This window comes from Centroberyx affinis, unplaced genomic scaffold (genome assembly GCF_046629955.1).
Source record: "Centroberyx affinis isolate AG114_WGS23_722 - 3 ecotype Tasmania unplaced genomic scaffold, CSIRO-AGI_Caff_v1 ptg001993l_1, whole genome shotgun sequence".
NCBI lineage: Eukaryota > Metazoa > Chordata > Actinopteri > Beryciformes > Berycidae > Centroberyx > Centroberyx affinis.
In genome coordinates this window covers 12,532-39,117 of record NW_027280337.1, presented here as the reverse complement: position 1 = coordinate 39,117, position 26,586 = coordinate 12,532, and the positions used below count along the sequence as shown (strand labels likewise).

General features: G+C 41.5%; 1 protein-coding gene across 1 annotated transcript in view; it reads right to left on the bottom strand.

The window, feature by feature from the left end:
• Nucleotides 1-3,440: 3,440 nt before the first annotated feature.
• LOC139653868 (GDNF family receptor alpha-1-like) overlaps nucleotides 3,441-26,586 on the bottom strand; it is a 31,839-nt gene continuing 8,693 nt past the window's right edge. The window contains exons 2-8 of the mRNA XM_071530871.1: nucleotides 25,677-25,855; nucleotides 24,217-24,389; nucleotides 22,188-22,297; nucleotides 20,233-20,367; nucleotides 12,715-12,896; nucleotides 5,874-5,921; nucleotides 3,441-4,065 (exon numbers count right to left, since the gene is read on the bottom strand). Coding sequence (XP_071386972.1) covers nucleotides 3,910-4,065; nucleotides 5,874-5,921; nucleotides 12,715-12,896; nucleotides 20,233-20,367; nucleotides 22,188-22,297; nucleotides 24,217-24,389; nucleotides 25,677-25,855 — 983 coding nt within the window. The 3' untranslated portion in view covers nucleotides 3,441-3,909. The remainder of the gene's footprint in view (nucleotides 4,066-5,873; nucleotides 5,922-12,714; nucleotides 12,897-20,232; nucleotides 20,368-22,187; nucleotides 22,298-24,216; nucleotides 24,390-25,676; nucleotides 25,856-26,586) is intronic.

Sequence of the window (26,586 nt, the reverse complement as noted above, 5' to 3'; positions counted from 1 at the left end):
GCTCAGTGTGTCTGTCACTATGGGACAGTTACTGTGCATTCACACTGCGAGCATCACGATCAACTACTCAGCAGAAGTCCATTAATTTCCTGTAGAGCGACCGGGGAAACTCGGTCTAAAAATTGTCCGCAGCTGAACTTTTCCCGGTCATCGGGCGTTAACAGCCAATCAGATTTCTGCACTTCCCTGTGCTTCCTTGTTTCACTACCGATGTGATTTTATTTCCACTTGGCAAGTGAAAAATGGATGAGAATTGGTTATAGCCATTCAAAGCAATGCAGGTTGGCCACAGTTAGAATGTTATACACGTCAGACAGGTGCCTTAGATGACTCTTTCTTTTTCCTGTCTCATCCCCTTGCTCTTTATCTTTATCTTTAACAGGGCAACCCCAGGTCAGCAACATTAACTCACAGGGTCTGATTACGTTAGATCACTGGTTCTCAACCTTTTTGGGTTGTGACCCCTTAAAACAAAGCGATGCCTACTTCTGACCCCCCGTCAAAAACAGTCCAACCAGATATTTTCCCTTTTCAGGTTGTTTCATTCGATATCAGAGGTGGTCTAGAGTCTGAAAACTACTCAGTATTTCACATGAAAAAAGCAAAAATTAGAGATAAAACTGAAAAAATAGCATGAATGCATGAATTTGTATGATAGAAATACATATTTTCTTATCCCATAAATCATCTTGTGACCTCCAAATTATCTCACGACCCCCTGGAATGTCCTGACCCCCAGGTTGAGAACCACTAGATGACCCAAAACATTCTAAAATCCGTTATGCCACCTATGCTACCTTTTCATCTGTCTGTCTGCCTATCTGTTTCTTTCAACCTTTGTCCAGTAAATAAAACAAAAAAAACACTGCACACAAGAGGTATAGATGATTTAACAGTTTTTAATTATAACTTTTGTACAATAGATTTTACATTTTCACAAGCTAAGAAGTTAATGATGCTGGATAGCTGAGGGAGTCTGCATCTCCAAAAAGCCATTTCTCGTATTCTAAACAACAGATGGGATGGAGATGGACGGCAAAAATATTCATCGTCTTTATCTTTTTGTCCAAGAGTGGGATCCTTACATCGCACACGGGGGACTGACCCCCAGCTGAGGCCTACATACGACCGCCACCGAGCTCAGAGGAGCTCTCCTTTATAAAGAAAGGTGCAGTATTGAACCACCGCCGCAAAGTTTTACATTATCTTACGTTCCCCAGTGGCACGGGTACAAATTCCAGGGCCCGTGAAGATATGACACTGGGTTTCAAATACAAAAATTAACATACATAAGACACAAGTCTGAGAAATGTAATCGGGCCTCCAAACAGTCAAGGACCCCTTTAATCATTCCCACTTTTTATCGTGTAGCATCCCATAACATCTCTCTGTAGTATCCATCCACACACTCTCTGTTTGTAGGGAATATATAGCTATCCCACATCTGACACCAATGGTCAAATGCATTATACCATTAAAAAGCCTTTAAATGGTATTTATACAATTATTGTGTCTTTCCACATTGTTTTATTGCATTCCTTATCACCCACCATGCAATGACTTTTTTTGTTACCTCCACCATACTCCTTCAGTGGCAAGCCAAAAATAATCACCTCACCTCAACTTATCTTTCCTTGCACAGAATGGTTCAAAACAGCAAAAAAATAGTAAAAGATAGAAAAATAAGTTGGTATCTTACCCAAAAAACAATATTATATTTAAGCAACATCATAAATGGGGCTATGATACAATATCAATATGCTTAGGAAATACAGTTGTATTTTAGTACTATAGGACAGTTACAATGATATCCCCTTTCTCAGATGCAATAGTATTCCATAATCATGTACATATTGGGAGAAATATACATATAGGTTGTTATAAAAAACAATATTCTGGCTTATTCAATGTATTCTATGTTGTATCTGAATGTCAAAATAGCTCACAATGCTCTGGAATAGAATATCATCAGACATTTATTTGTCCAATTTTACTTTCAGCCAAGTACATACAGTGCATATACCATGTTTATGCTCGGTAAATAACATTTAAGTTCTACTATACATTAATCATGTTTTGAGAAGCTACACAAACCCAAGCAGCATGTCATAAATGCTTCTGTTAATGTCCAAATGGCTAAAGTAATTCGCTCAACATGCCACATGTTGATGTATGTATGTGGTGATCACGTGTCGTTGGGAAGTCCGTCAAAATTAAAGCTTAAATTTCTATCGTGGGGGGAGGGGGAAATTCAAAAGGGGAAAATCATATGCTTCCATCTCTAAGTGGATGAAAACAGATGCAAGTCTCTAAGCGTGGCACATCCGAGAACCGAGTGTGATCATGATACGATGCTGTGGCTTTTTTCCCAGCAGTCCTCAGAATAAACATACAAAATGCTTGAACAATTTACATACAGTACAGAAGTCACATGTCACGCATTTGCTGGACTCTGTTTCCAAACAAGTGATAGTTTGAAGCGATCGCCCCGACACTTTTGACAGTTTCACTATCGAGGCAATACGTCATTACAATGGACTCATGGAAAGGATGCTTTGAGCTTGGAGCGAAGGGTTTTGAGTTGCTGTGAACACAGGAAAAGAGTTGAATATACAGTACAATAATAAGCCTACGTTATCCTCAGCTCTTGTTGTCACGGACCTTACGCCACAGTGCGATTCTCAGCGCAGCAATCATCAGCATCATACATCGTACATCAGCTCCGAAAATCACCCAGGTGAAACTGCTTGGTGTGTCCAGCAGCAAATCACTGTTCTCTTCACTACGCTTTATCATCTTCCATAGAGAAACATTGAACATCTCTTAGACTTCTAACAATTACAAGAATGTACAATCACTAATGAGTTGAGTGGATTCAGCTATCCACTGCAGCGCATACTGTACTGTGATCTATGAGTATCTCTCTGTTGGCATAGAAAGGTGTAGAAAGGGAGCAGAAAGCCTGGCTGTGTGTGTGTGTGAGTGTGTGTGTGTGTGTTTCTGTGAGTTTATCTGAGTGTGTGAATCTGTGCAGTATGTGGGTGTGGGTCTTCGCCTGTGTGCTTTTGCCAGCGGCATTGTGTGTTTCAGTCTGAGCTACAGCAGAATGGTTTGGGCACGGCTGTTCAACGTTCTCTGATGTATAGGTTATTGGTGTTATAATGTCAGTTCTCAGCCAAATACTCTTACAGCTGCTTTGACCCTAAAGTTTAAACACCCAGAAGAAAAAAGGTTGTCAAGCGGTATTTTTGTCTCACCACCCAAGCATCATCTTAATCTGTGTCCATTAAACCCTTCATTCAATTCAGAAAATGTGGAACAACAGATCACGCCATTATCAAAACAAACACACACCACAGATGAGGCTGAATAACACCGAAAAGGCTGCCCAAGTTATGTAGCTGTTACTGAACTGACTGTGACTTTTAAGCTAAAGACCCCACCTAGCCTCAACACACAAACAGACATGGATGGAAACTGAATGATGGCTGTCAAATTGTTGTTAATTTACATCATGTGTCCCCTTCCAAGAACCACCAGCCATGGTTTATTGGAATGTAGTTCTATAGTATTTTCTCATTGCCGCCCAGTGAGCAACACAGAAGCTTTATATCCCTTTTACAACTAACCCAAAGGGAACACATAGCCAAACTGAGTTAACACTTAACAGTAGATCACTGGTTTAGCGCACAGCTGCAATGCAAAAAAACAAAACAAAACCAAAAAAGCTTCCCAAAAATTAATAAAAAAACAAAGTAGGAATCAAGAGAGAGATAGAATCGAGAGGGAAATAAAAATACAACAGGTATTACTGGGAAGAGAGGATATAATTTCTTGTTTTGCTTTTTCTTTTATACAAATATGTTTTGTCAGTCCATTGTTGTTTGTTGCTGTGAGGCGGCGGCTAGGCTACAAAGTGGCTGCCGAGGAGAGCGCCGGCAGGTCGCAGTACCACAGCCAGAGCAGCGGGGGCAGCAGAGAGACCAGGCCGCCTGGAGGCCATCTGGGGACGGCTGAGTTTCTTGGGATGACGTTGGACGTGCTTGGACCGTCTATCTGAGGGTCCTGAGTGAGAAAGACAGAGGGAAGGAGAGAGAGAGAGAGAGAGACAGAGAGAGAGATGACAAAATAGATCAATAGAGTTTGAGGTCAGGGCAAAGACAATTGAACCAACATAAGGATATCATAGTAAACAACATATGGGTGTGTGTGTGTGCAATGTGGCTATCACGCACTTCAAGATTCACCCCCTCTGAAACTAAAATCATTTATAGGCCTAAGCAGGTTGCCTTGGGTCTTCTTTATTTTTGTCATTTGTTTGCCCAGATGCTGAAGAATTTTGAATGTACAATTAATATGCTTGGGTTTGATACTTTAAGCTGTTATTGGTCAGCTTCACAGACAAAACAGATGGCGAGCTTGAAACTAGCACTAAGCTAGTTTACACTTGTTTTTTAAGTAGTTAGGCCCTATTTATGTATGCGTTTGTACCATCGGAGAAGCTGCCTCATTTTCTGAAACCATAGTGATTCGCTTGCCAATGGCAGTATGCCCTAGGACATAAACTGGAGTTCACTGAAGTTTAACTCATGTATATATAATGTGGCACAATTCACATGGCATTCAAATGTTTAATTCAATAATATCACCTATAAAAACTCTGAATAAATTAATATTGTGTGACACAGTAAAAAATCAAAGGTTGTTTTCATAACTAAAAGGCCACGGTGGAAAAGCCAAAAAGTGTGTTTGTATGTGTTTGTGTATGAGTATGTGTGTGCACATGTGTGCAAGTGTGTGTTAGTAGGCGTATTTTGAGCTTCAAAGAAAGCACTGGTCTTTGGCTCGCTAATAAAGCTGCAAGCTAGCGGCTGGGTCATCTCCCCTAGACCTGTCCCTGCCTCTATTAAATGTCAGTCCAGTGCATAATAGTGCCTTATTATTGTACAATGACATTTACAGTGAACTTTAAAAGCCACCAGATAAGCAACGATCCCATTTCAGCCTCAAAGGGACTACAAAGACCAGGAGTTTACAAAGGAGGCAGGAAGGATTGCCATGGCAATCACTGTCTGAGAGGGGTCAGAGGCTTTTAACACCGGGGTCGGGGCAGAGTTTGTGATGATTAGATAATTGGATTATTCTTGTTGTCTCAAGAAGATACAATGGCAAAATGGTTTGAGATTTTATCTCCCAACACAAGCGTTGTGTACAGATTTTCCAGGCTAAATTGTTTTTCCGAAATTAAACCCATCACTATATTGACAGCATTTTCAAGCAAACCAATATACAGTACTGTATATCAATATCTGATATACTGTTTCATGTTCATTTTTAAGAAATTATATGAAAAGAACTGCACCCTGGTTTTGTCCACATAACACAAAGTGCCCTGGGGTGCCCCAAGTTTGAGTAATTTCTTTTCTTCTTAATTAAACTTTGTACGAACAAGGAAATTATTTTGTTGTATAACCATGGTATCAAAACCAAATCTTTCCCTTAAACCCTGACCAAAACATGTTTTCTTCAGCTAGTTCTTGCCTCACTCTAAAAGTTGTTTTAAATTCATTATGCTCTTTGACAACCAAGTTCATACCAACAGGAAATTTGTCAAAACCAAATGTAAAGTCATGGCTTAAAACCTTCCCCTTAAACTGATTTTTTTCTTGCCTAACCTCCAGTTAGTGGTTGTTATTGCATTTCTGTGAAAATATTTTTTCTTGCCTTACTCTGAGTCATGTATTTTCTTGCCCTACACTGACTAGAATTTTTGTTGTTACTGTAGTTAAACCTAACATTTTGTACATAGATATGAAATCCAGGAAATGTATTTTCATGAGAAAGATTATGACAACAAATTGGTATATTCTTACCACGCAGAAGACACCATCAACAGTGGAGTTTGACTTCAATTTCTGAGCCTGTAAATGCAAGAAATGGAGAATCAAGATCAATATTACAAGGTGAGGAACAGGTAGATCCACCCTAAAATATGATAAAAAGAATATCATCACATTTTGTTACTACTATGATGTTGGACAATTATTCAATTTGTGGACACATACAGGAGACTAACTGTAGTATAGACCATGGACGTTTCAGTAAGATTTTGTAGTTCTGAAACAGAAACCCATACACCTCGTAGCCATTGTACATGGCGTTCTAAATGGCATTAAATCACACTGGATACTGTAATTAGTTCATTTATGATTAAAGAGTAATTTAATGTCACCCTAGGTGGAAAGATGATCAGCCGATGACAGATGGCAATTTCAGTAGCATGCTTTTTACTATTAGATGTCAGGCTTCACACAGATTTGGTGTTTTGTTACTCTTTAATGAAAAACAGATTTTAATCTCAGTTTACAGGGTGTCTGCTTGCTTGGGAAAGACTTGTTCTAGACTGAACTGTCTAACATTGTAGCAATAACATGAGAAAATTATTTTTTAGCTTGGATTTTCTTTCTAGCATTATCTAAAAGGGCCTGACAACAACATCAAAATCAGCTTTAGACCAAAATCAAGGGCCTTCCCCTCTTAGCTATACGGTTAGTGTGTATGTTGGAAAAGAAAGTTTCAAGGTTATCTTAGAAGATAGGAGATGTCTTAGGTTATCTTAAAATGTCGACATTTTAGTAAAGGGTTAGGGTTAGGGATAGTGCGCTAGCGCTTTTTAGGTGCTCAGGTGGTATGCATTATTGGAGTAGAGTAGAGAAACAGTAAATATACACATGCTCACGTGTACAATCTCAACACCATCTAACATCATTTGTGCTACTCCTGTGCATACATCCTCACAGACGCACCAACGCATCCACAGACTCTGCCAGCACTGACAAACACACACAGCCCATGTCAGCTCTTACTGAGGCACTCCGTCTCAAGCATCTTGTAAAATATAATACATTTAAAAATAGGTGGCTGTGAGCACAGTGAGGAGAAAACGGGACACTGATATTGAAACTGTAGAGTTTCCCTTGGAATCTACAGTAACAAGCAACTCTGGTTACATGTCAAGTATTAACCAGTCCAGCGGTGAAAACAGTCATGAGTGAATGAGTGAAGAAATTTGCAAAGGTAATAAATGTATTCAGCTTGTAGACCGGGCCACAACACATGCTGTGTGTGTGGGTGAAAAGTTTTAGTCATTTGGCAGTTGGCACACTGACAGTGAAGTGGACGTGGAGAGACAGAATCCTAATTAAATGCTTCAGATCAACAATCAATACTACAATACAAAGTAATTATACTGATAATATTCTGTCGATATGTACAACACAGTAGGTGCAAACAACACTTCACACAGGCATGGCACTTGAAATGCTCAAGCTTTAAGTAAACTCTAAATAATCAATAAATTGAAACTGCACATTTATATATAAACAAAAAATCTATGCTTGACTGAAAATGAAATCAAATTTTAAAATAAAATAAAGCGACAAACTAATGTAAATTGTAAAACTATAACAACCTTGTAGAGTTTACCCTCAGAGCCTTTTAAACTTTTAAAGCCTTTGATATTTACAATGTGAGGAGAACAAGAGCGAGGCTGAGCACAGAGGGACAGTCATGCACAGACTGTGATTTCATCTCAAATTTATCATTCAAAGGCCCTCTCTCTCACTCAACCACACACACACACACACACACACACACATATGCAGTCTTACAGTACACAACCACACGCACTTGCACACATGTACACATACACACATACGTTTTCTCTCTGACACACACATAAACACACATTCTCTCTCTCTTACACACACACACACACACACACACACACACACGCACACACACACACAGAGTGCATGTGTGTAAATGAGGGGTGAGAGTAATTCATGAGGCTGCTTCTAGCTAAATGGCCCCAAGCAGCCGGTATGTTATTGCATCACTGTGTTTTTCATTCCTATGTATTGCATAAGATATTAGTACTGAAATAATAAAATTACATATATAACAGTATGTGCTGTCTAGTACTTTACACTTGCTTTGGGTCAGTTTTCACAACAAAGTTTTAATATTCAAAACATTTGAATTTTTTGGCTAGGAAAAAGTTTCAGAACATTAGATGCACACTGTTGAAATTTAATCTTTAACTTAATTAATCTAACCAAATATATATAATACTTAGAGTCACACATTTGGATCAAACCCCTGTACTGTATATTAAAAAAGGAAACATGAATACAATCGAGACACAAAAAGCAAGACAAAAATCAAGACCGTATGTGTCCAGAACACAAATATGAAACGTATTCAGTGATTGCACTTCATCTCATCGATTTTCATTCTCTCTTCTGTGTCTGGAAGGTTGTTCCGACAGAGATTAGAAGTCCATTACCATTTGTGCAAGCACATGATGTGTTGATTTGGTGATCTGCAGGTCTAGTAATCAGCACTGGAACATTCTAGTAATATGATGTGGCTGTATTCTGTGAATCAAGCGTCTGATTAAGAGTTTGGCACTTGCATGTAAGCACAACATGTTGTGGCTTAAGATAAGAAAATTAGTTGGCCGCTTCGCATTAAATGACTTGGACATTGAAACGACAAGTTATGCTGGGAATGAATGCAACTTTAGTTTTGGCTTCAGGGAGATTGTGTGTGTGTGTGTGTGTGTGTGTGTGTGTGTGCCTGCATAGGTTGTAGGTGTGACAGAATAATAAATGGCTTCAGTATACAGTATAGTGAATTCAGACCAAAAATAGGGATGTACAGGATGTAGCAGGCATGGTAATGCGGAGAGTGAGAAACTGTATTCCGTTATTACACCTTTGCTTCGGTGCTAAACTGCAAAAAGAAAAAGCTCCTGTGGAATGATGTCCATAAATCATGGTGTATTTGCAGGCCTCGGCATAAAGACTGGTGATAGGACCAAATAAGAAACCCAAACATAAGAACCAGCTAAGAATTTCAAACATGGTGCCAGATGTCCTCAGCATTAGGAAATAAAACTGGTATAGGTCTTTCAGTCTCAGGAATATGATGACTAAAAGCAACTTTCATCAGATTGTGAGTTTGATGATGAGGTCCCATCTGCGTTCTGTGTCATCTTGACAGTTGTGTAGACATATTAAAAGTTTTAAATGTTTTCACGTCTCAGATAGCGGCACAGAGAGGAAAGGTAATTAACTTTTATAGCTCATCAGGGCCAACATCCTGAAGGTACTTTGAGAGCAGTGCATCTCAATGCTGGGACATTTGGAGATTTTAATTGTAGTTCATTCTGAATCAGAGAATGTCAATTCCATTCAGAATTATGAGGCTCCATCTGCCACTGCATTGTTATAATACCTCCATTTTGATTAGAAACTTTAACTAAAAATGTTTATATGGCAAAACAGATTCAATTACATCACAGTTACACTTTAACAACATAAACTGTGATTACATATACATATGCTGTATACCATATTTTAATCTGTACATACCTTATAATTCGAAACAATTGCAAAGGCTTATTTCCAATTCAAAAATATTTTCACTTCACCAAATCCAACATATATTCCTGCCTTGCTTCCATGTGTTTACGTTAGTTGCCTGATACCTGTTCTGTCGACTGCTTGCTTCTAAAAAGTCACATTAGCATGTGTTAGATTTCCATATTTGTCCAGGGCACTTTGCTGCTTGCTTTTGGAGTTAACGATATTCATAAGAACAGGCTGGCGTAGCCCTAGGGCCTGTTGAATACTGCTTATGTGTTTGTGTTTCCCTGTGAATTTTCTGTGTGGGCCTGTGTATGTTTGTGTGTATGTACAATCTTGTGTGTGGTGTGTGTGTGTGTGTGTATGGCTTTTTTAACTGTGGTAGGGCAGGTTGCTGGGCTTACTGTGGACCCTGCTGCCTCCCTCTGCCTTTTGTTTTGTGTGGTGAGAAAAAGCCCCCCGACTTAATTTCCCTCCAAACTCAGGAAGACAGGAGGCCTCTTGCCTGCCTCGCAACACGTTCACATCACACAAAGACAATGCAGAGGAAAAACAGAGAGAGAAGGAGAGGAAAAAGAAGAGAGAAAACTACACTCTCAGGAACAGAAGACAAAAAAAGAAAGCTGGCTTCCCTCTAATTTAGTTTGAAGCTTACGGTCAAAAGCACTTTTCCTCGCGTTGTCTGAGCAATCCACACAGGAGCCAAACTAGATTTGCGAACATTGACAAAAGGGAAGGTGGAAGGCACACAGGTCTCAAGCTGTTTTCCTCCGGCTCCTAAAAAGGAATATCTCCTGGGGAGCCGAGGAGCTTTCTTCCCTGTCATTCAGCCAATACACCTTCCGCTTCTTTTCTTTTCTCTAATCTTTGATTCTTTCTTTCAAGCCTCAGTGTTCAAGGTAAATGCATTGTTGTAAGTGTTGCCGAGCTGTCATTGGCTGGAAGTGGAGGGGTTCTGAGTCATTGGTTATTGGTTATTACTCTGCATGTGTGTGTGTGTGAGAGAGAGGGGAGAGAGGGGGAGAGAGAGAGGGAGAGAGAGAGAGAGAGAGAGAGAGAGAGAGAGAGAGAGAGAGAGAGAGAGAGAGAGAGAGAGAGATCAATGAGGAGTGAGTCTTCTGACAGGCCTGTCCCTAGTGGTGGTTGCAACAACATAGTATGCCTTGATGCCTGCACACACACACACACACACACACATAAAATCATACATATACTTGTATACCAACGCACTCAAATCCATAGATACTCAGACACACACATGTGATCGCTATCATGCACGCACACACACACACACACCACAGACAAAGCAGTTTAACACAAGAATACTCTCATTAACTTGTATTTGACATGCTATCAGAGTAGTGCCAACAGCACACACGCACCAGTACACCACCAAAGCTCATTATCAGCACAGTATGTGTGTGTGTGTGTGTGTGTGTGTGTGTGCTTTTGAAATCTGCTCTTGTCTTTCTGAAAACAGTCGTGGAGCTTGAGTAAAAGCTACAGCACAGACTTTACATCGTTGTACCTGCGCTCATGATGACTGCAGCAGCATGGTGCTTCATAAACATGACAACAACAACATAAACATATAAAGTGATGTTTATTTTAAAGTTGGTAGTCAGTAGAGCAAAAAAATTATCGCGGCTGAATTCGAGTTTGGCTTGAGGATCACTGCTGGAGGTTTTTCCTGTAAACTTTGGATCCAAATGCTCACATAAATGCATCACTGAGTTGCAGTATTATAGGTGAAATGGCTTTCCAAGTCTCTGTCATCTCGCTGCTGATAATGACAGTATTATCCTCACTTCCCCCTGACCCAGGAGCCTGTCACCGCTGTTTAGGATTGCTGCTAGCAATCCCTCTGTTTCATCAGCCAGATAACTGCTGCTCCTGTAGAGCAGGAATGGCTGCTCCAGCAGAGAAATGCATTCGGTGTCAGATGCTCATCTGGCACAGTGTGGTTGGCACACACAAGTAACACAGATGTACAGACAGATGAGTGTGTAGACAGTGGAGCAGACTCGCAAAAAGACATGTGGGAAGATAGAAAGGTGGGTAGGAAATCAGACAGATGAGTCAACAGTGTTGTCAAAATAACCAAAATTTTTATACAACTTTAGTACCGTTGCAAATGATTGAATTCAATATTGAATTTTATAAATGTTCAATACTTTCAACGTCACTTCCAGAGGGTGTATAGGTGTGGATGGTATGTGGATTGGAATAGTTAAAAAAAGAAGAAGAAGGATTGGAATAGACAGAGCTGCCGTCCTCTTGACAGTGGACAGCAGAAGTCAGCACAAAATAGTCAAACAGCTGAAAACAGCCACAGCGTCAGACAGTCCACCAGGTCTTGAACTGAATCCCAGTCCTCTCTAAACTGCTTCAGAAAACAGGTGCCAGGGGCAAAATATGAAACTATTTTGCTTACTATGCCAACAAAGTTGAAAACGATATCAAAACTCCTGTGGAGCAGTTGCTACAAATATCCAAGTCAAGTGTAGTATGATATTGTTTGATATTTCCTTTCTCTTTTGCTGTGGTATCATCATAGTTTCAAATTTTTAGATATTACACTTATCATAGGTATCAGAGGCAAAATTCTGGCATCGTGAGAACACTAGTAGATAGAATGAGACACAAACAGACTGTCAGATCGGCAAAAGGCACTCAGAAAGTGGCTGGAGTGGCAGAGAGATGGGTGGGCGGACAGAAGGATAGACAGACTGGCAGTAATATAGCTACAGTAGATGGACAGATGAGGGACAAACAGATGGACAGACAGATTAGCAGGTAGTCGGACACACAGGAGGAAACAACATAATCTGCCCAGTAGTTGGATAGACAGAAAGACAGATAAATCTGTGACATGAAACATCCATGACAACTGTAGCCTACTTTCTCTCTACCTAGAAAAGGGCTTTTCATACATTTTCATGCCATGGACACAAATAGGTCACAGACCCCCATTTGACTAGATTCATATGTTGTTGCTGTTGATTTAGTATTGAATTGTAGAACTGTCCATAGTGAGATAATAGTGTTGATAGTGAAACCTGTGATTACAATAGTCAGTATACAGTCTCTAATTGGGATCATTTCTAGTGAATCAAATTATAGTTGAAACTATTCCTTGTTTTGCTGGGGACCCCCTGAAACCCCAGTTCAAGGACCACTGGGGGTCCCTGAACCCTACGTTGAGTACCACCGACCTACTGTAGACTCCTCCTATGCAAATACCAGTCCTCTGAATCCAAAAGTAGCTTGTGTTGTCTCTCACCTGTAGACTGCCGCAGAAGTGATAGATGCCAGGGTCTGTGTTGATGTGGTTGTCGATGGTGTTGGGGTTGCGTTCGCGGTTCCTCTGGAAGGGGGTGGTGGTGGAGGTGGTGGTCTGGACGGGGGGCATCGGCTGCCACACCCCCACATCTGTCCCATTCCCAAAGGCCTGGATGGCGTTACCTACAGAGGAAGAGAGAGAGAGAGAGAGGGGGAGAGAGAGAGAGAGAGAGAGCTTTTAAAGATTTGTAAAATTACGTTAAGTTTGAATCAACCAACTAAAATACTGAATAACTCAATAAACAATAAAATAATAAAATACAATACAATAAAACAATAAAATAAATGTATTCAGGCTTTGAACAAAGCTTTCAACTTGCTCAGACTCAGTGAGCATACAGATGCTTGTGTATATGTGTATATGCATGTATTACTCTACATTTGATGCTTGATATGCAGACAATAGCAAAGCCACTGTGACAATGAGCTAATGTTGTTTTTTTGTCCTTTGCTGCTAAATCATCCGATTTGTGTCTAACATCAAAAGACACAACTAAAGCAAAAGTAGACACTGTCAGCAATTCAGAGTACTTCTTAGTCTGTGTAAAAAAAATGTATATATTGCTCCTATCCACCCCACAATTACAGGTCAGTTAGAAGGTACTTGCGTTTTTGACTGTGTGGTGAATTTATTATGTAGGCAAGTGATAACAAAGCCTAAGTGCTGATGTGGCTATTTACCATTAGAGTCCATTAGTGGCCCTATTAATAGTCTGCTATGGCTTTGATGTAAAAGACACACACACACACACACACACACACACACACACACACACACGCACACACACACACACACACGCATAAACATCAGAGGAGAGTTGAGCTTTGCAGAGCTGCTGTTTGAAAGTATAATGATATTCTTCTGTCCCAGGGTCAGTGAGTTACGACCCTAATACTATGTGAAAGGAAGGGAGGCGTATTTGCATCGGCTCTTTAACCCCACTGAAATATTCATACGTGTGCATGTGCAAAGACAGATGGATATGCCTATATGCCTATACAGCATACATGCACCCTTCTGTCCCAGTGTTGCACCACGGGGCCGAGGGAGCACCTGCAGCAGCGCGGACAGCACCCATCCTCCAGGCGTAGAGTGTGTGCAGGATAATTGATGGTGGGTATTACTCCAGTGACCCGCCCCGCTCTCCTCTCAATGCACCCGTGGCGGCATTCCCTAATTTCCACTGACCTACATCGAGTTATTTCTTAAAGCAGGAGGAACCGGAGGATTCTCAAAGCGTGTCGGGACTCCCAGCAGGAGAACTACCTTCAGCCCCATGGTGTGCTAAGTGGCTTCATGCCTGATTGTCGCCGTGATGGTTAGCAAGTGGAATGGGGTTTTTTTTCTGGGAAGTGTAGAGAGCAGCGTTTCCCGCAGCAATTTATAGCCAAGGAGGGCCTCCTTAGCAAAAAAATTGTTGGCTGAGAAATTCACACAAAATTAATATTTCATTGTAGTAATGAAATTCATTTGGACCAAACTGTGGCCTGAGTTTCAAAGTTGGATACAGTAATTAACCGTGACATCTCCAGGTCAAAACGCATCACTACAGAAGTAGAGGGGAGCATTACTGTAATGAAGGGAGCAGCAGGCAGCCAGAGCCCACATTGTTTCTGTAATTCTACAGTAAATGGAATGTCAGTATGTCAGACAATGTCAGTATGTCAGACCATGTGAGCAATAATCCTATAGCCTATGCGTCTAGTGTTAATATTCACAAGCCAATTAGCAACCTAAGTGGATGCAAAAATAAGAAAAAAACAAGATGACAGACTCATGGACATCACCTCCTCCGTCACCATATTCATACATGTGTATATACTGTATATTCATATATACATGTATATACATATATACAAAGCCACAGCCCATCTCATTCTCTGCTCTTGAGTTGTTGAGACGATGAAGACAACTTGGGACGAACGTTCTCCACAAGCACAGAAGCTTCAACTTGGCTGTCATGGATTTGATAATCACCGTAGGACTGACTTTTTTGGATCCTGGCATTGTACATGCACCTAGACACATTTCCTCAGAGTTAGACTGTACCCAGTACAGTCTCACCCTCCTCTCCCCTTGCTTTTCCTTACCCATATGGAACTGGCATCTGCTTGAACCCCCCACAAGGATGCCCTGACCTGGAAGAACCTTAGTCTGAGATAGCTGAGTTCTGCTACTCTTTCTCTGCACATTTAAGAAAAGTAACTGTTTATTGATGCTGAACTGTATGGGCTCTCACTTCATCTGCTTTGCTGAAATTGCCTCTAGTAAGGTCAGGCATCCCATGACATGAAGACTCTCTCTCTTTCTCTCTCTCTCTCTACCATTCACTTGCTCACTCTCTCTATTTTGTCTTTTCTGTCCTTCTTCTCCCTTCTTTCTATACTTCAATCTATACCTCTTCCTCATCCATCACCCAATATTTTTCAGATTCTCTCTCTCTCTCTCTCTCTCTCTGTCACACACACACACACACACACACACACACACACACACACACACACACACACACACACACACACACACACACACACACACACACACACACACACACACCTTTCATCATTGCTTTTATTTAAGTAGGATCTATAGGGCTATAAAGGTCTTCGCTGTGGCACACCTTTCCCAGGCTGCTGTGCCCAAAGGAAAATTACAACTGATTTCATTATCTAAGCTGAGAAAACAGGAAACCTCCATTATACTGTGTTTGTACATTCATTACAATGGAATCAATTGGTTCAGGTCTGATCTTCCTGTGTGTATCTGTGTGTGTATGTGTGTGTGTGTGTGTGTGTGTGTGTGTGCATGTGTGTGTGTTCGGGCAGCACAAATAACTGGAGAAGCTCTGGCTTACAAATCAACTTGCATTTGCTTGTAACAAATCTTTCATTTTTTTTCAAACTGACAAAGTCTTATTTTATCTCCCCCACACATTTTTTTTTTTACATTTTATAAGTGCTGAAAAATAAATTATGTAGAAAAAGCTGTGTCCACATGTATTGCAATTCATATTGCAATTGCAATAATCAGCAAAAAATAAGTGCAATATGATTTTTTGTCAATATCCTGCTGCCCTTATGTGTGTGCATTCGTTCATGAGTGTGTGCGTGCATACAGTCTTGTTTATGTGTGTGTGTGTGCATGCAATTGTGTGCCCAGCAGCCAGCCTGGTAGCTTTGTGCCGAGGCAGCAGAAGGCTGATGAGCATATTGAAAGTGTTGATGGGCTTTTTCGTAGCTCCTCTGTCTCCCCACACAAGGCCTAATTACACTCATAGCACTGTGACACTGTGTGTGTGTGTGTGTGTAAGCATGTGTGTGCGTGTGAAGCCATGTTTGTGGTTAAGGTAATGTTAAGCCACAAATCAAGTCTTAGGATGTCAGGGGAGAGATCTTTGTGTGCGTGTGTGTGTGTGTGTGTGTGTGTGTGTGTCTGTCTGTGTAGTTGATTTTTGCTTAGACAATATAAGAAATATCCTATATGTTTGTATTTGGTGCCACCTATATTTATATATTATTATCTCATAAATAATGAAAAAAAAAGTAATAATAAATCAATTATTCTCAATCAATCAAACTTCAAGATATCACTGGAGCAGGGTGAATGGTTGCAGCGCCTTGTCAGCCAGCAATTACAAAATTAAAATACATTCAAATACCACTTCTAAGTTTGTTCAAATCCATATATTTGCAAATCCATAAAAGTATATAACATGGCCTATACATTTTAATGTTTACTTTTATCCAATGCACCTTACAGTACCATCTCATCTGCACTGCTTTTGCTCATTAGCTTGCAGCAAGTTGTCCTCATTAGTTTCAATGAGGAACGATAACATGTTGATCAAGTTAATGGAAATGTCAATACACAAACTTTCTCCACATTGGATTTGGTTTAGAAAAATAACAGACTGAAAATAGGTGAAAGTATTCCTTTAAACATAGAGCAATCTAGTTGTGGGGCTTAGTCTGAACAGTAAGCCCCATGGCACAGAGCTTATGGCCGCTCTCAGTACATTCAGTGCAAGGTAAAAGGCACCTTGGCTGCTGTATACTCAGGCTACATGAAAATGTACAGCCAATGGAGACTGAACAAACACGCTACTGGAGCAGAGGATCTCTGCTATCTGCCTGTGATATCAAGGATATGTTGTGTATTGGAGCTATACTTTCTAAAATCACACACAGACACACACACACACACACACACACACACACACAGTCATTCTCTCGACCTTCACCAAGCTCAAACAGCATGGTGCATTTGAACAAACATGATATCATCTTATCAGTGCTTGGCATTTACAACAGGCAGATGTTCATGTTTCTGTTATGAGTTTGTCTCTCACCAATGTCTACAACTCATTTTAAGCCTAGGCATGCTGTAATACTCAAATTATAATCCTGTTTGGTATTGGCATTGATTTCACGATTGTTTTTAGTGTGTCGCCTTTGCATAATATTGAGCAAACTGGTAGGCATCGCATTGGAAGAAAGTTTTGAATATTATAAAGTTTGCTTTCTTGAGTATATTAGAGTTATGTTTATATATGCAGCTATAAAGCAAAAATAGCCAGCCAGCCATCCCAATCAGTTCTCAAAACTCCATCATCTCTAAGCAAATTTCTCTTTAGTAAACACCAGTGAAACGACAGAAAGTCCTCTCTCACTCTCTCTATCTTCTCTCCGTTTGTCTCGCTCTCTCCCTCTCTCTCTCCCCCCCTCTCCATCTTTCTCTCCCTCTCCATCTCTCTCTTCTCTTCCTCTCTCGTGGTTTCTCTCTAGTCATGACCCTATAGCCGGCGTGTGTCAGGAGCAGAGAGATCTTCAGAGTTGTCAGTTACAGTTACTGCTGAGCAAGCTTAATGAGAGTGGAGAGGGGGAGGGGATGAAAGGAGGGAGCTGGAGACAGAGAGAAGGAAGGAACTGGAAGAAGTAAAGTAAAGTGGGAGCAGGGAGAGAAGAGGTAAAAGGGGGGGGGGGGGCTGTAACAGTAAAAGAGGGAGGGAGAGATGGAAAGAGAGAGTGAAAGAGACAGAAAGAGAGAGAGAGAATTGAGGATAAAAGAGAAAAGGCAGAGCAGCTTATTCCCCCACTGTGCCCTTCACTGGGCTCCCCAGTGTGAATGTATGGAAGTGATGGATAGAGAGGGAAGGAGAGAGAGAGACAGGAAGACAGACAGGTTGGTTTAACCCACATTAACCCCCGTTGATCCCAACTTTCTCTCTCTCACACACACACACACATACACACTCACACACTCAAACGGACACACGCTCACACACTTTCACAGACCCACACACAAAAAAGCACATATGCAAACATGTAGACATAGACACACACTCTGTATGCACGAACACACACACACACACACTGACCGTGGCAGCCTTATTATCTACGGCAGCCCGACCTCATTAACCCTCGCTGGGAAAAAAAACACAGTGCAGAGAAAGCAAGAGGGGAGAAGAGGAGAGGTGAGGAGAGGAGAGGAGAGAAGAAGAGAAGGGAGGACTGGAAAAAGAAAAGGAGATGAGAGGACAAAAGAGGAGAGGAGAGAGAGAGGAGCAGAGAGGAGTGTTAGCGGGGATGGGGCCGCATCTTGTTGGTGTTTTCTCATCTGGTAAATGTCATATTGACTGAGGAAAATCATACCATCCAATTTGCTAGTATAGAGCTGACCCAGCCCCTCATAGTGACTATGGCTTATTATTCTGAATATACACCAAGTAACACAGCATGAGCTTACTTAGTAACTGACTGACTGACTAACTTCTTGATCAGTTGATTGCTTAATTAATTTTTCGATTCTGCACTACGATTCTTTGCACGTGGGTGGCTCCAAATGGCAGCAAGAGGTAACTGTCAGTAAACTGCACACATCGCGCTCATGTTTACCAACCCAGCCAGTCTGTGATGCTTTACACCAAAGGAAACCAAAGGCATGAGAGAGTAAAAAAGATCTAACGTTGGTGAGTCTAGCTTTCTCTGGATGGAGCGCTCACTCACTGCTTTTGAAGAGACAGTTTGCATTTCACTCTTAAGTTGTCACTTCCTATGGGAGGTGTACATGCAATGACATCCGAATTTCATTTGGGCAAATAGAGCAAATCTTCAGGGTCTCAATTAGTCAAATTAGGTATTTTCTGTTGCAGCACCACTGTGTTATCTTGCCTAGTGCAGCGTTGACTGATTAACACTTTAATAATCCCTCATAGGACAATTCATTTTAGGAGTGTTTGGTTTCTCCTACTATTCCTTTGAGACAAACATTTTAGAATTGGAAAATTATTCCCTATTTGCGGCACCATGAGGAGGTTCTTTTTCTTTCTACATTTTGACTTTAGGGAAGGACACTGGATCTCACTGGGACTGAACCTGTGACCATCCATTGATGAGACTCTCCCTCTAACCTCTAGGCCCTTTGAGAGACCATCCTTCGGCTGGAGAACCCGGATTCAAGCACACACGACTGCAAGCATCCGCCCTGCTGAAGTTCCCTTGAGCAAGTATGTAACAAAAAAACTACATTGTGTATCTGAAGTAGTGTGTAACTGACCCTGTGTTCTGACCTGGAGAGAATTTCCCTAAAGGGATCAACACAGTATCACAGTCCAGTGCTCTCCACTGATAAAAGGCAGTGTTTGGGGGGGGCGGTGATGGGTTGACTGACACTGACAGCACTGCATCAAAACAGAAGGAGGAGCATTAGCTGGGATTACACAGACACAGACAGCAATGAATCTGCGTCTTATCTCCATGGCTTGGTAAGACTGCTGCACAACTTATTAGGGTTGGCTGGAGATAGGTGTGTTTGTGTGTGCGTATGTGTGTGTGTGTGTGTGTGTGTGTGTAGGGATGGTTAATTAAAGTTGTCGTGTGAGAGGGCTTGATGACAAAGCCCCTTTCTTTCAGTGATCTGGAGGAATTCTGCTACGGATATTAGGCACAAACACACACACGTCACACACACACACACACACACACACACACACAGTTGCATTATAAGTGGTTTCTTTATAATGCAAGGGATAACAATGCCAGCATGGCTATGGGATATATTTGATGAGAAGAGAGCGAGGGAGGGAGGGAGGGAGGGAGAGATAGAAAGACAGAGAGAGAGAGAGAGAGAGAGAGAGAGAGAGGAGAGTGTGTAAAGGCAAGGATGAGAGAAGATAAAAGAACAGAGGAGAGTAGAGCAAAACAGGACTAAGACCAGCCATCCAGAGTGGAAAATAATAGAACAGAACATAACAGAGGAGAATAGAACAGAACAGAGGGGAACAGAGCAGAACAGAATAGAATAGAACGGAACAGAACAGAACAGTGCAGAACATTACAATACAGTACAGTACAGAATGGAACAGTAGAGAATAGAATAGAATAGGGCAGAGCAGAAAATATGAGAACATGAGTAAAAGAAAAGACAACAGATGGGCAGGGGGAAGGCAGTGTGACTCACGGAGGCAGGTGTTGTCAGTGAAAAACTCTGTGAACTTGTCACACTCATCCTTGTTGTTGCCGCTGCTGCTGCAGTCGCAGTAGGGAGAGACGCTGATCTTAGGTGAGCGCAGGTAGTTGGGAGTCATCACCGTGCCTGGAAAAGGAGGACGGGAGGGTAGGGAGAAAGTTAGAGATTTTTCCATCCATCCATCCATATCTATATAGCAGGGCCTCTTGAACTTTTTTAATGTCAAAGATCTCAGATCCTCATTTAACATTATGCTTTTAACCGTCAAGACAAGAGGATATTTGGAAAAGTAGATCCGATGATCACTAGTCTCATCCTCCCATTGTGCTAAATGGTAAACGGTATAATAATAAAATTAAATCATTGTTCCACACACTAATTTCTGCCTTTCTCCTCCCTGTGTACTGGAGTAAAACAGTATGGCAGAGTTTCTGCAGAAAGCAGAATGCAGAGAGGCTGGAGTGAAGAATAGGCTTTCTCACTGCGAGGGAAAGTAAATAGCTTCAGTCAGTGATTTCTTGCTCCCCCAATGGATTGTTCCCTTGTGCTGGCCACGCTCCAAAACAGGCCTTTTTGTTTTGCAGCAGGCAGAATGAATTGGCGTTTCTCTATTCGCTGGTACGAGTGTGGGAGTGTGTGGGCGTGTGTGCGTGCGCGCACAGACATGAGTGCATGTGTGTAAACATATGAGCGCGTGTGTGTGTGCTGCTGCATGGATCGCCTTCCACAGCTCTGCTTGCAGGAGGAAAGTGATAGATAGAATGAGGAAGGGTCCCCCAGCGCAACAAAATTCAGAACAGAGAGAGGAGCAGAAAAAGATGATGAAGGAGAAGACTGCCTTCTACACAGTTTCTCTCTTTTTCTGTATGTCTTCAGCTGTCTTGTCCCTTCCTGCTGACAGTGCTCTCTCTCTCTCTCTCTCTCTCTCTCTCACTTGGTTGGTCACTTGACTGAGTTTGATTTAACTGCCCTTCTGGCATGTCCTGGGAGCAGTGAGAACTTAGTTCTTAGTACACGTAGTGCTTTGTTTTGATATGAATTCCTACAAAGCTCTTGCATTTCTATTAAGTGTAGGCCTATTAATCAAGTTATTAAGTGGGGAAAAACATGTTTTCCCTGCAGTATCCCTCACTGAGACTTTGGGCCATACAATTTATATATCTACATTTTTCACTGAGCTTTAAGTGAAACACTGCAAAGAGCCTCCTCCAATGACATCAGTCAGTCAAAGGAAAAAAAAAACAGAAACTCTCAAACCAAATCCAATTTTGAGTTTTGGAGATATTTTTTAGATAAAATAAAATATGTCAGCTTTCTTTAAAGGTGAAATGGTAAATATAATGCATAAGTATGACCAGTAGCACCTTTGCTACAGTAATGCAAATGGACCAGTGGTATTTTGCCATTTTTGTATTTTAGTTGATTGATATCTTCACAAGAACTTCAAACAACCATTTATCTAAAGTCTTTTTGGCATTAGCTGCATTTCTCATTGAAAACAAGGAGCACTGCTAGTGACAAGCTAGAATGCTAACATTGCTAACAAGCAATTTTTAGGGAAGCTGAAGAGGAAACGTTTAGCATACAATCAAATGAGTGTATGGCGAAGTAACAGAACCAGCTAAATTTAGGATGTCCTTTTAACATCCCAATACAGACAGAAAGTAAGTAGTAAAATAAGTAAGACATCCAGAAACTTAATTAACAAACACAAATCATGAACTGCCCACCAATGTCATTAAAGCCAATTAACAACAACCAAAAGACACTTGGAGCAAAAAGTTATGTTTTTATGAGCGCATTGCAGCAAATTCCAAGCAACTGTCTAGCTGTTGTGGCAATAAAGTAAAACTAAAAAGTAAAGACACTTGGAGAACAAAGAAGATGAGATTGACCAATGGGAAACAGGTGTGTGTGGTTGTGTCTGTGTGTGTGGGCGTACTCACCAATAAGACCCGAGTATGCGAGGAGGCAGTCTGCATAGTTCTCCTTCAGACAGCCTGACAGCGAGCGAGGCTCCGGCTGGCAGTTGGCAAAGAAGTCAGCCAGACGTGACCTGTAACACACACACACACACACACACACACACAAGGATATAAAAATATCTAGAGGCAAACATGATTATAGCTCCAATAGATTTTGCATGAGAAATTCAGATGGCCAACGTGACTGGGAGGTGTAGCGAAATGGGCAGCGCAAATGAGTCAACAATATTTATCCTTCAGATGCTGCTGGAAGTCATTTATCCCAAATGCAATTAGCCTTCTAAATTGCTGCCTTCAGAACGGTAAGATGACCCTCTTATGTATGCTGCTGCTGTTTTGCATCCTGGGCAAGGCCAAAGACCATTCTCGACCAACTCTATTTTATTTTACTTACTGGTTTCATATACATTTGTTTACACTTTTACCCCGGGTGCATTGGCATGTGAAATTGAAATGGAGTCTGGATTCCCAAGGAATTCACCTTTTCAAGTGAGATTGAATGCAATATACTGGCTCCTTGACACAAACCAGAACCACTTCGTGTGACTTCTGAACTCTAAACTCTTATACCTCAATGACCTCGTACCTCGTACTGTCTCTTAACACACAAACACACACACACACACACACACACACACATACACACACACACACACACATAGACATGTGCGCACACTAATGAATGAGTTTGGTCTTACGTTGATGTTTGAAAAAGAGGGGAATGATGGAGAGCTCATTTCTGTGTTAATCTGAACAAGGTAGCCACAACCTGGTACCAGGAATTGGTCCCAAGCATGTACTAAAACTTATGTAGGCATGAACGCACATGTCCATGCACACACACACACACACACACACACACACACACACACACACATACATACACTCACACACATACACACACACCCATGGTGTGATCTATCTAATCGCACCAATCTGGTGTGCGGAGCAGAGCAGAGGAGAGCAGTGCGTAGTGAGAGTTGTGTCAATGCCAGCCAGTATAATACACCTGACATATGGTGAGGGAGCTTGTAGAAACGCATGGCTCTAATCTATCTCTGCTAACTGACAAATGGGCTGGGAGGAGGCTATGCTGCAGTGAGACCTGTTGTTCAGGCCTGGGCATATGTTTGACGGATAGAGAGAGCAATGAAAGAACAAGACGCAGCTAGAAGGGAAGACAGAGACTTGTACAATTAATTTGATGTCGCAACGCCTCTTGCTGTTAAGTATGTTGAAAGAGGAATGAGGGGGCAAAGAGAGAGGGAGACAGAGAGGGAGAGAGAGAGACAGAGAGAGACACAGAGGGAGCGATAGAGAGAGAGATACAGAGGGAGACCTGAGGCCACAGTCCAAATGGAGCTCATTTATGATGCCTTAAATGCTTCCATTTAATCCCACAGAGCCACACGACTACTGGCTCTAGAGATTGTATATACAATCAGATACACACGCACTTGCACACACACACACACACACACACACACACACACACACACACACACACACACACATACAGGCCCACACACACTCATGCACACAGTACAATAGAGGTGATGTCATATGTCCATCATTGAATTACTCTTTTCCAACTCTAGCCGTGCAGCTTCAGTGTGCAGTGTGTGTGTGAGTGTGAGAGAGAGAGGGGGAGAGAGAGAGAGAGAGAGAGAGAGAAAGAGAGAGAGAGAGAGAGAGAGAGAGAGAGAGATAGTTGGTGTACTTCACCTCAGCTCACCTCAGCCAGTTTATTTCTGCTTTTCTTGGTACATCTGTAACTTTTGTGACTAGTAACTCTCAAGACAGAAAGAAAGAGACAGAGTGTGTGTTTGTGTGTGTGTGTCAGAGCGGGCAGTATGTGCTTTCAGATATACACTGTAGTTCTTTGTTTCAGTGTACAATGTAGATATTTGTCTAGGCTTTTTTTTTCTTGAAATATGTAGGTGGGCTAATCTTTCTTACCCAGAAATGTAGAAGATGTATTGTTTCTTACCTGCAGATGTAGTTGGTCTTGCAGGAACCCTGCACTTCCAGACAGTTGGGTTTCTGTTTTTCTTCGTAGGAGCAGACAGGGACGATGGTCTGACGCCTGCGTTCGGAGCAAGCTGATTGGTCGCTGGGCGGGCATGAGCAGAACAGCATGCCATAGCTGTGCTTAGGAGGGACCTGAGTGGAACAACAATCAACACATTAACTTTGGACTTAAGGTGGTAATTTGTGAGATCCTGTTTTAATTATTTTATTTTATTTTGGCAACATGGCATCGTTTTCCTTAGATTTCTTATCAACTGTTTTCATCAACTGGGTATGGGTTCAATCACTGTTGTACTAGATAAAACAGTGATAGAGTAGCAAAACATTTATTCATTTGAAAAAGTTGCAGAGTGTTACTTTAACATTTAAAGGTCCCATATTCTACACTTTCCAGTGTTATATTTTATGTCTTGAGGTCCATTAAAAGCTGTTTGTGTGGTGTCATGTACCAAAAACACTCAATTCATTTTTACACGTTCATTTTCCAGCATCTCTCTGAGCCTTACCAAGAACAGGCTGTTTCTGTTGCTGTTCCTTTAAAGCTCATTAATATTAACGACCCCTCTGTTCTGATTGGCTAACTGTTTCAAGAGTGAAATGTGAGACACCACAGCCCGGCAGCGACTGGTAGGGAAAACTCGCCAGTAATAAACAATGACAACTGCTCAACCGCTTTGAAAAAAACACTTTGTTTGTCTATTACTTCTTACAAAAATGATAATGAGTGAACCTTTGTGATGCCACAAAGTTACGGAAGTCCAAACGGCTCGTTTAGAGGCTTGGTTTTCTAATATGGATTGTGTGGATTTAGATGGCTACCATGCGTTTTGATACTTTCACAATTTAGTTTAGATAGCACATCCAACTCCTTTATAATCAAAGAGGCAAGGGAAATCCAGTTTTACACGATATGGGACCTTTAAGATAAAGATCAATATTTTGAAAAGGTCACTGTGCCTATTCAACATTGCAATAATAGAGGAATAACATCAATACTTTCTGAAGTTTATGTTAGAAGACACAGTATACTATATAGGGATTTAAACTGTAATGGGGCCATAACTGCAAGCGGCTGAATTTTCAGCTGTGAAAAACAAAAAAAAATATCATACATCAAAATAACACTAGCAATCTCATGCGTTCTCTGTAATTTGCTAATCATTGACATTGTTGCTTATTTGAAATGATCCCAATTAAGTTATTCCGAAGGGTTGGGTGCGCTGTGTGGTAATTACAACATTTCACAACATTTTTACAATATGGCAATGACAGTAGTGAAAAACACCTTTTGTGTTTCAAGCTCTGTGCTGGAAAAACAAACCTTGAAAGGGAGTGTACATCATTATTTATTGCAATTTTGACAACCCCCACCCCCTTTGTTAGCCTTTTTTTGATAACGCTGTGTCACAGGTGCCTTGCCTTGTCGAAGAACTGCCGCAGGGCCTTGTGGCACTTCCTCTTGTTGCAGACTTCAGCGGTGGAGACGCGGCTGGTGCAGGGGCTGATGTAGGCCGAGCGGTACTTCTTGCACGTGTCGTTCAGGTTGCAGGCCTTGGCAGCATTCAGACAGTTATTCTCCCTGGTCACTGCTGGCTCACCTATAGGAGAGGAAATGAGTGCAGTGGAAGCAGCAGAAGAAGGGAGGGGAGGGGAGGGGAGTGGAAGAGAGGAGAGAAGAAAGGGTAATAATTTAGCGGATGTCGTCAAGATGATGATGGTAATGTCTGTATATTCAATGTGTCATCAAGAATAAACAACAGAAAGAGGCAGGGAGAAAGTTAAGAGAAAGAAAATTGTGTGTAATGCACAGTACAGTAGTAGCTACACCGTGTGTAAACCTACAGAATGCATCATCACAAAACAAAAGCAATTCGACTCCCTAGGCTGCAGCATTTCCATAACAGTGTATGGAAACACAGAGAGAGATAGCAGCATAATGATGTTGTCTCACAACTGGTACTGTCTCACAGCTGATAACCACAGCAACACGTAAACTGCAGTCCTGATGTTTGTGTATTTGTGGATATGAAGGTGTATTTGTTTTTACGTCTATTCTGTGTCTGTGCATGTGTCTGTGCATGTGTGTGTGAGTGTGTGTGTGTGTGTTTATGCTAAGTAAGAACAGAAGACCCCATTTGCTTCCTGCTTGGCCTAAATCAAACAGTGGCCCTTGTATACATGGCCCTGCTGGCCAACCAGGCGTGTGCCTATGTGTGTATACATGCACGTCTGTGTCTGTTTGTGTGTATGTGTGTGCGCGCGCACATGTGTGTGTGCTGTGTGTACAGCCCTTGTAGTCATCAAAGTCTCCAGTGCAGTGCCTTGCTCA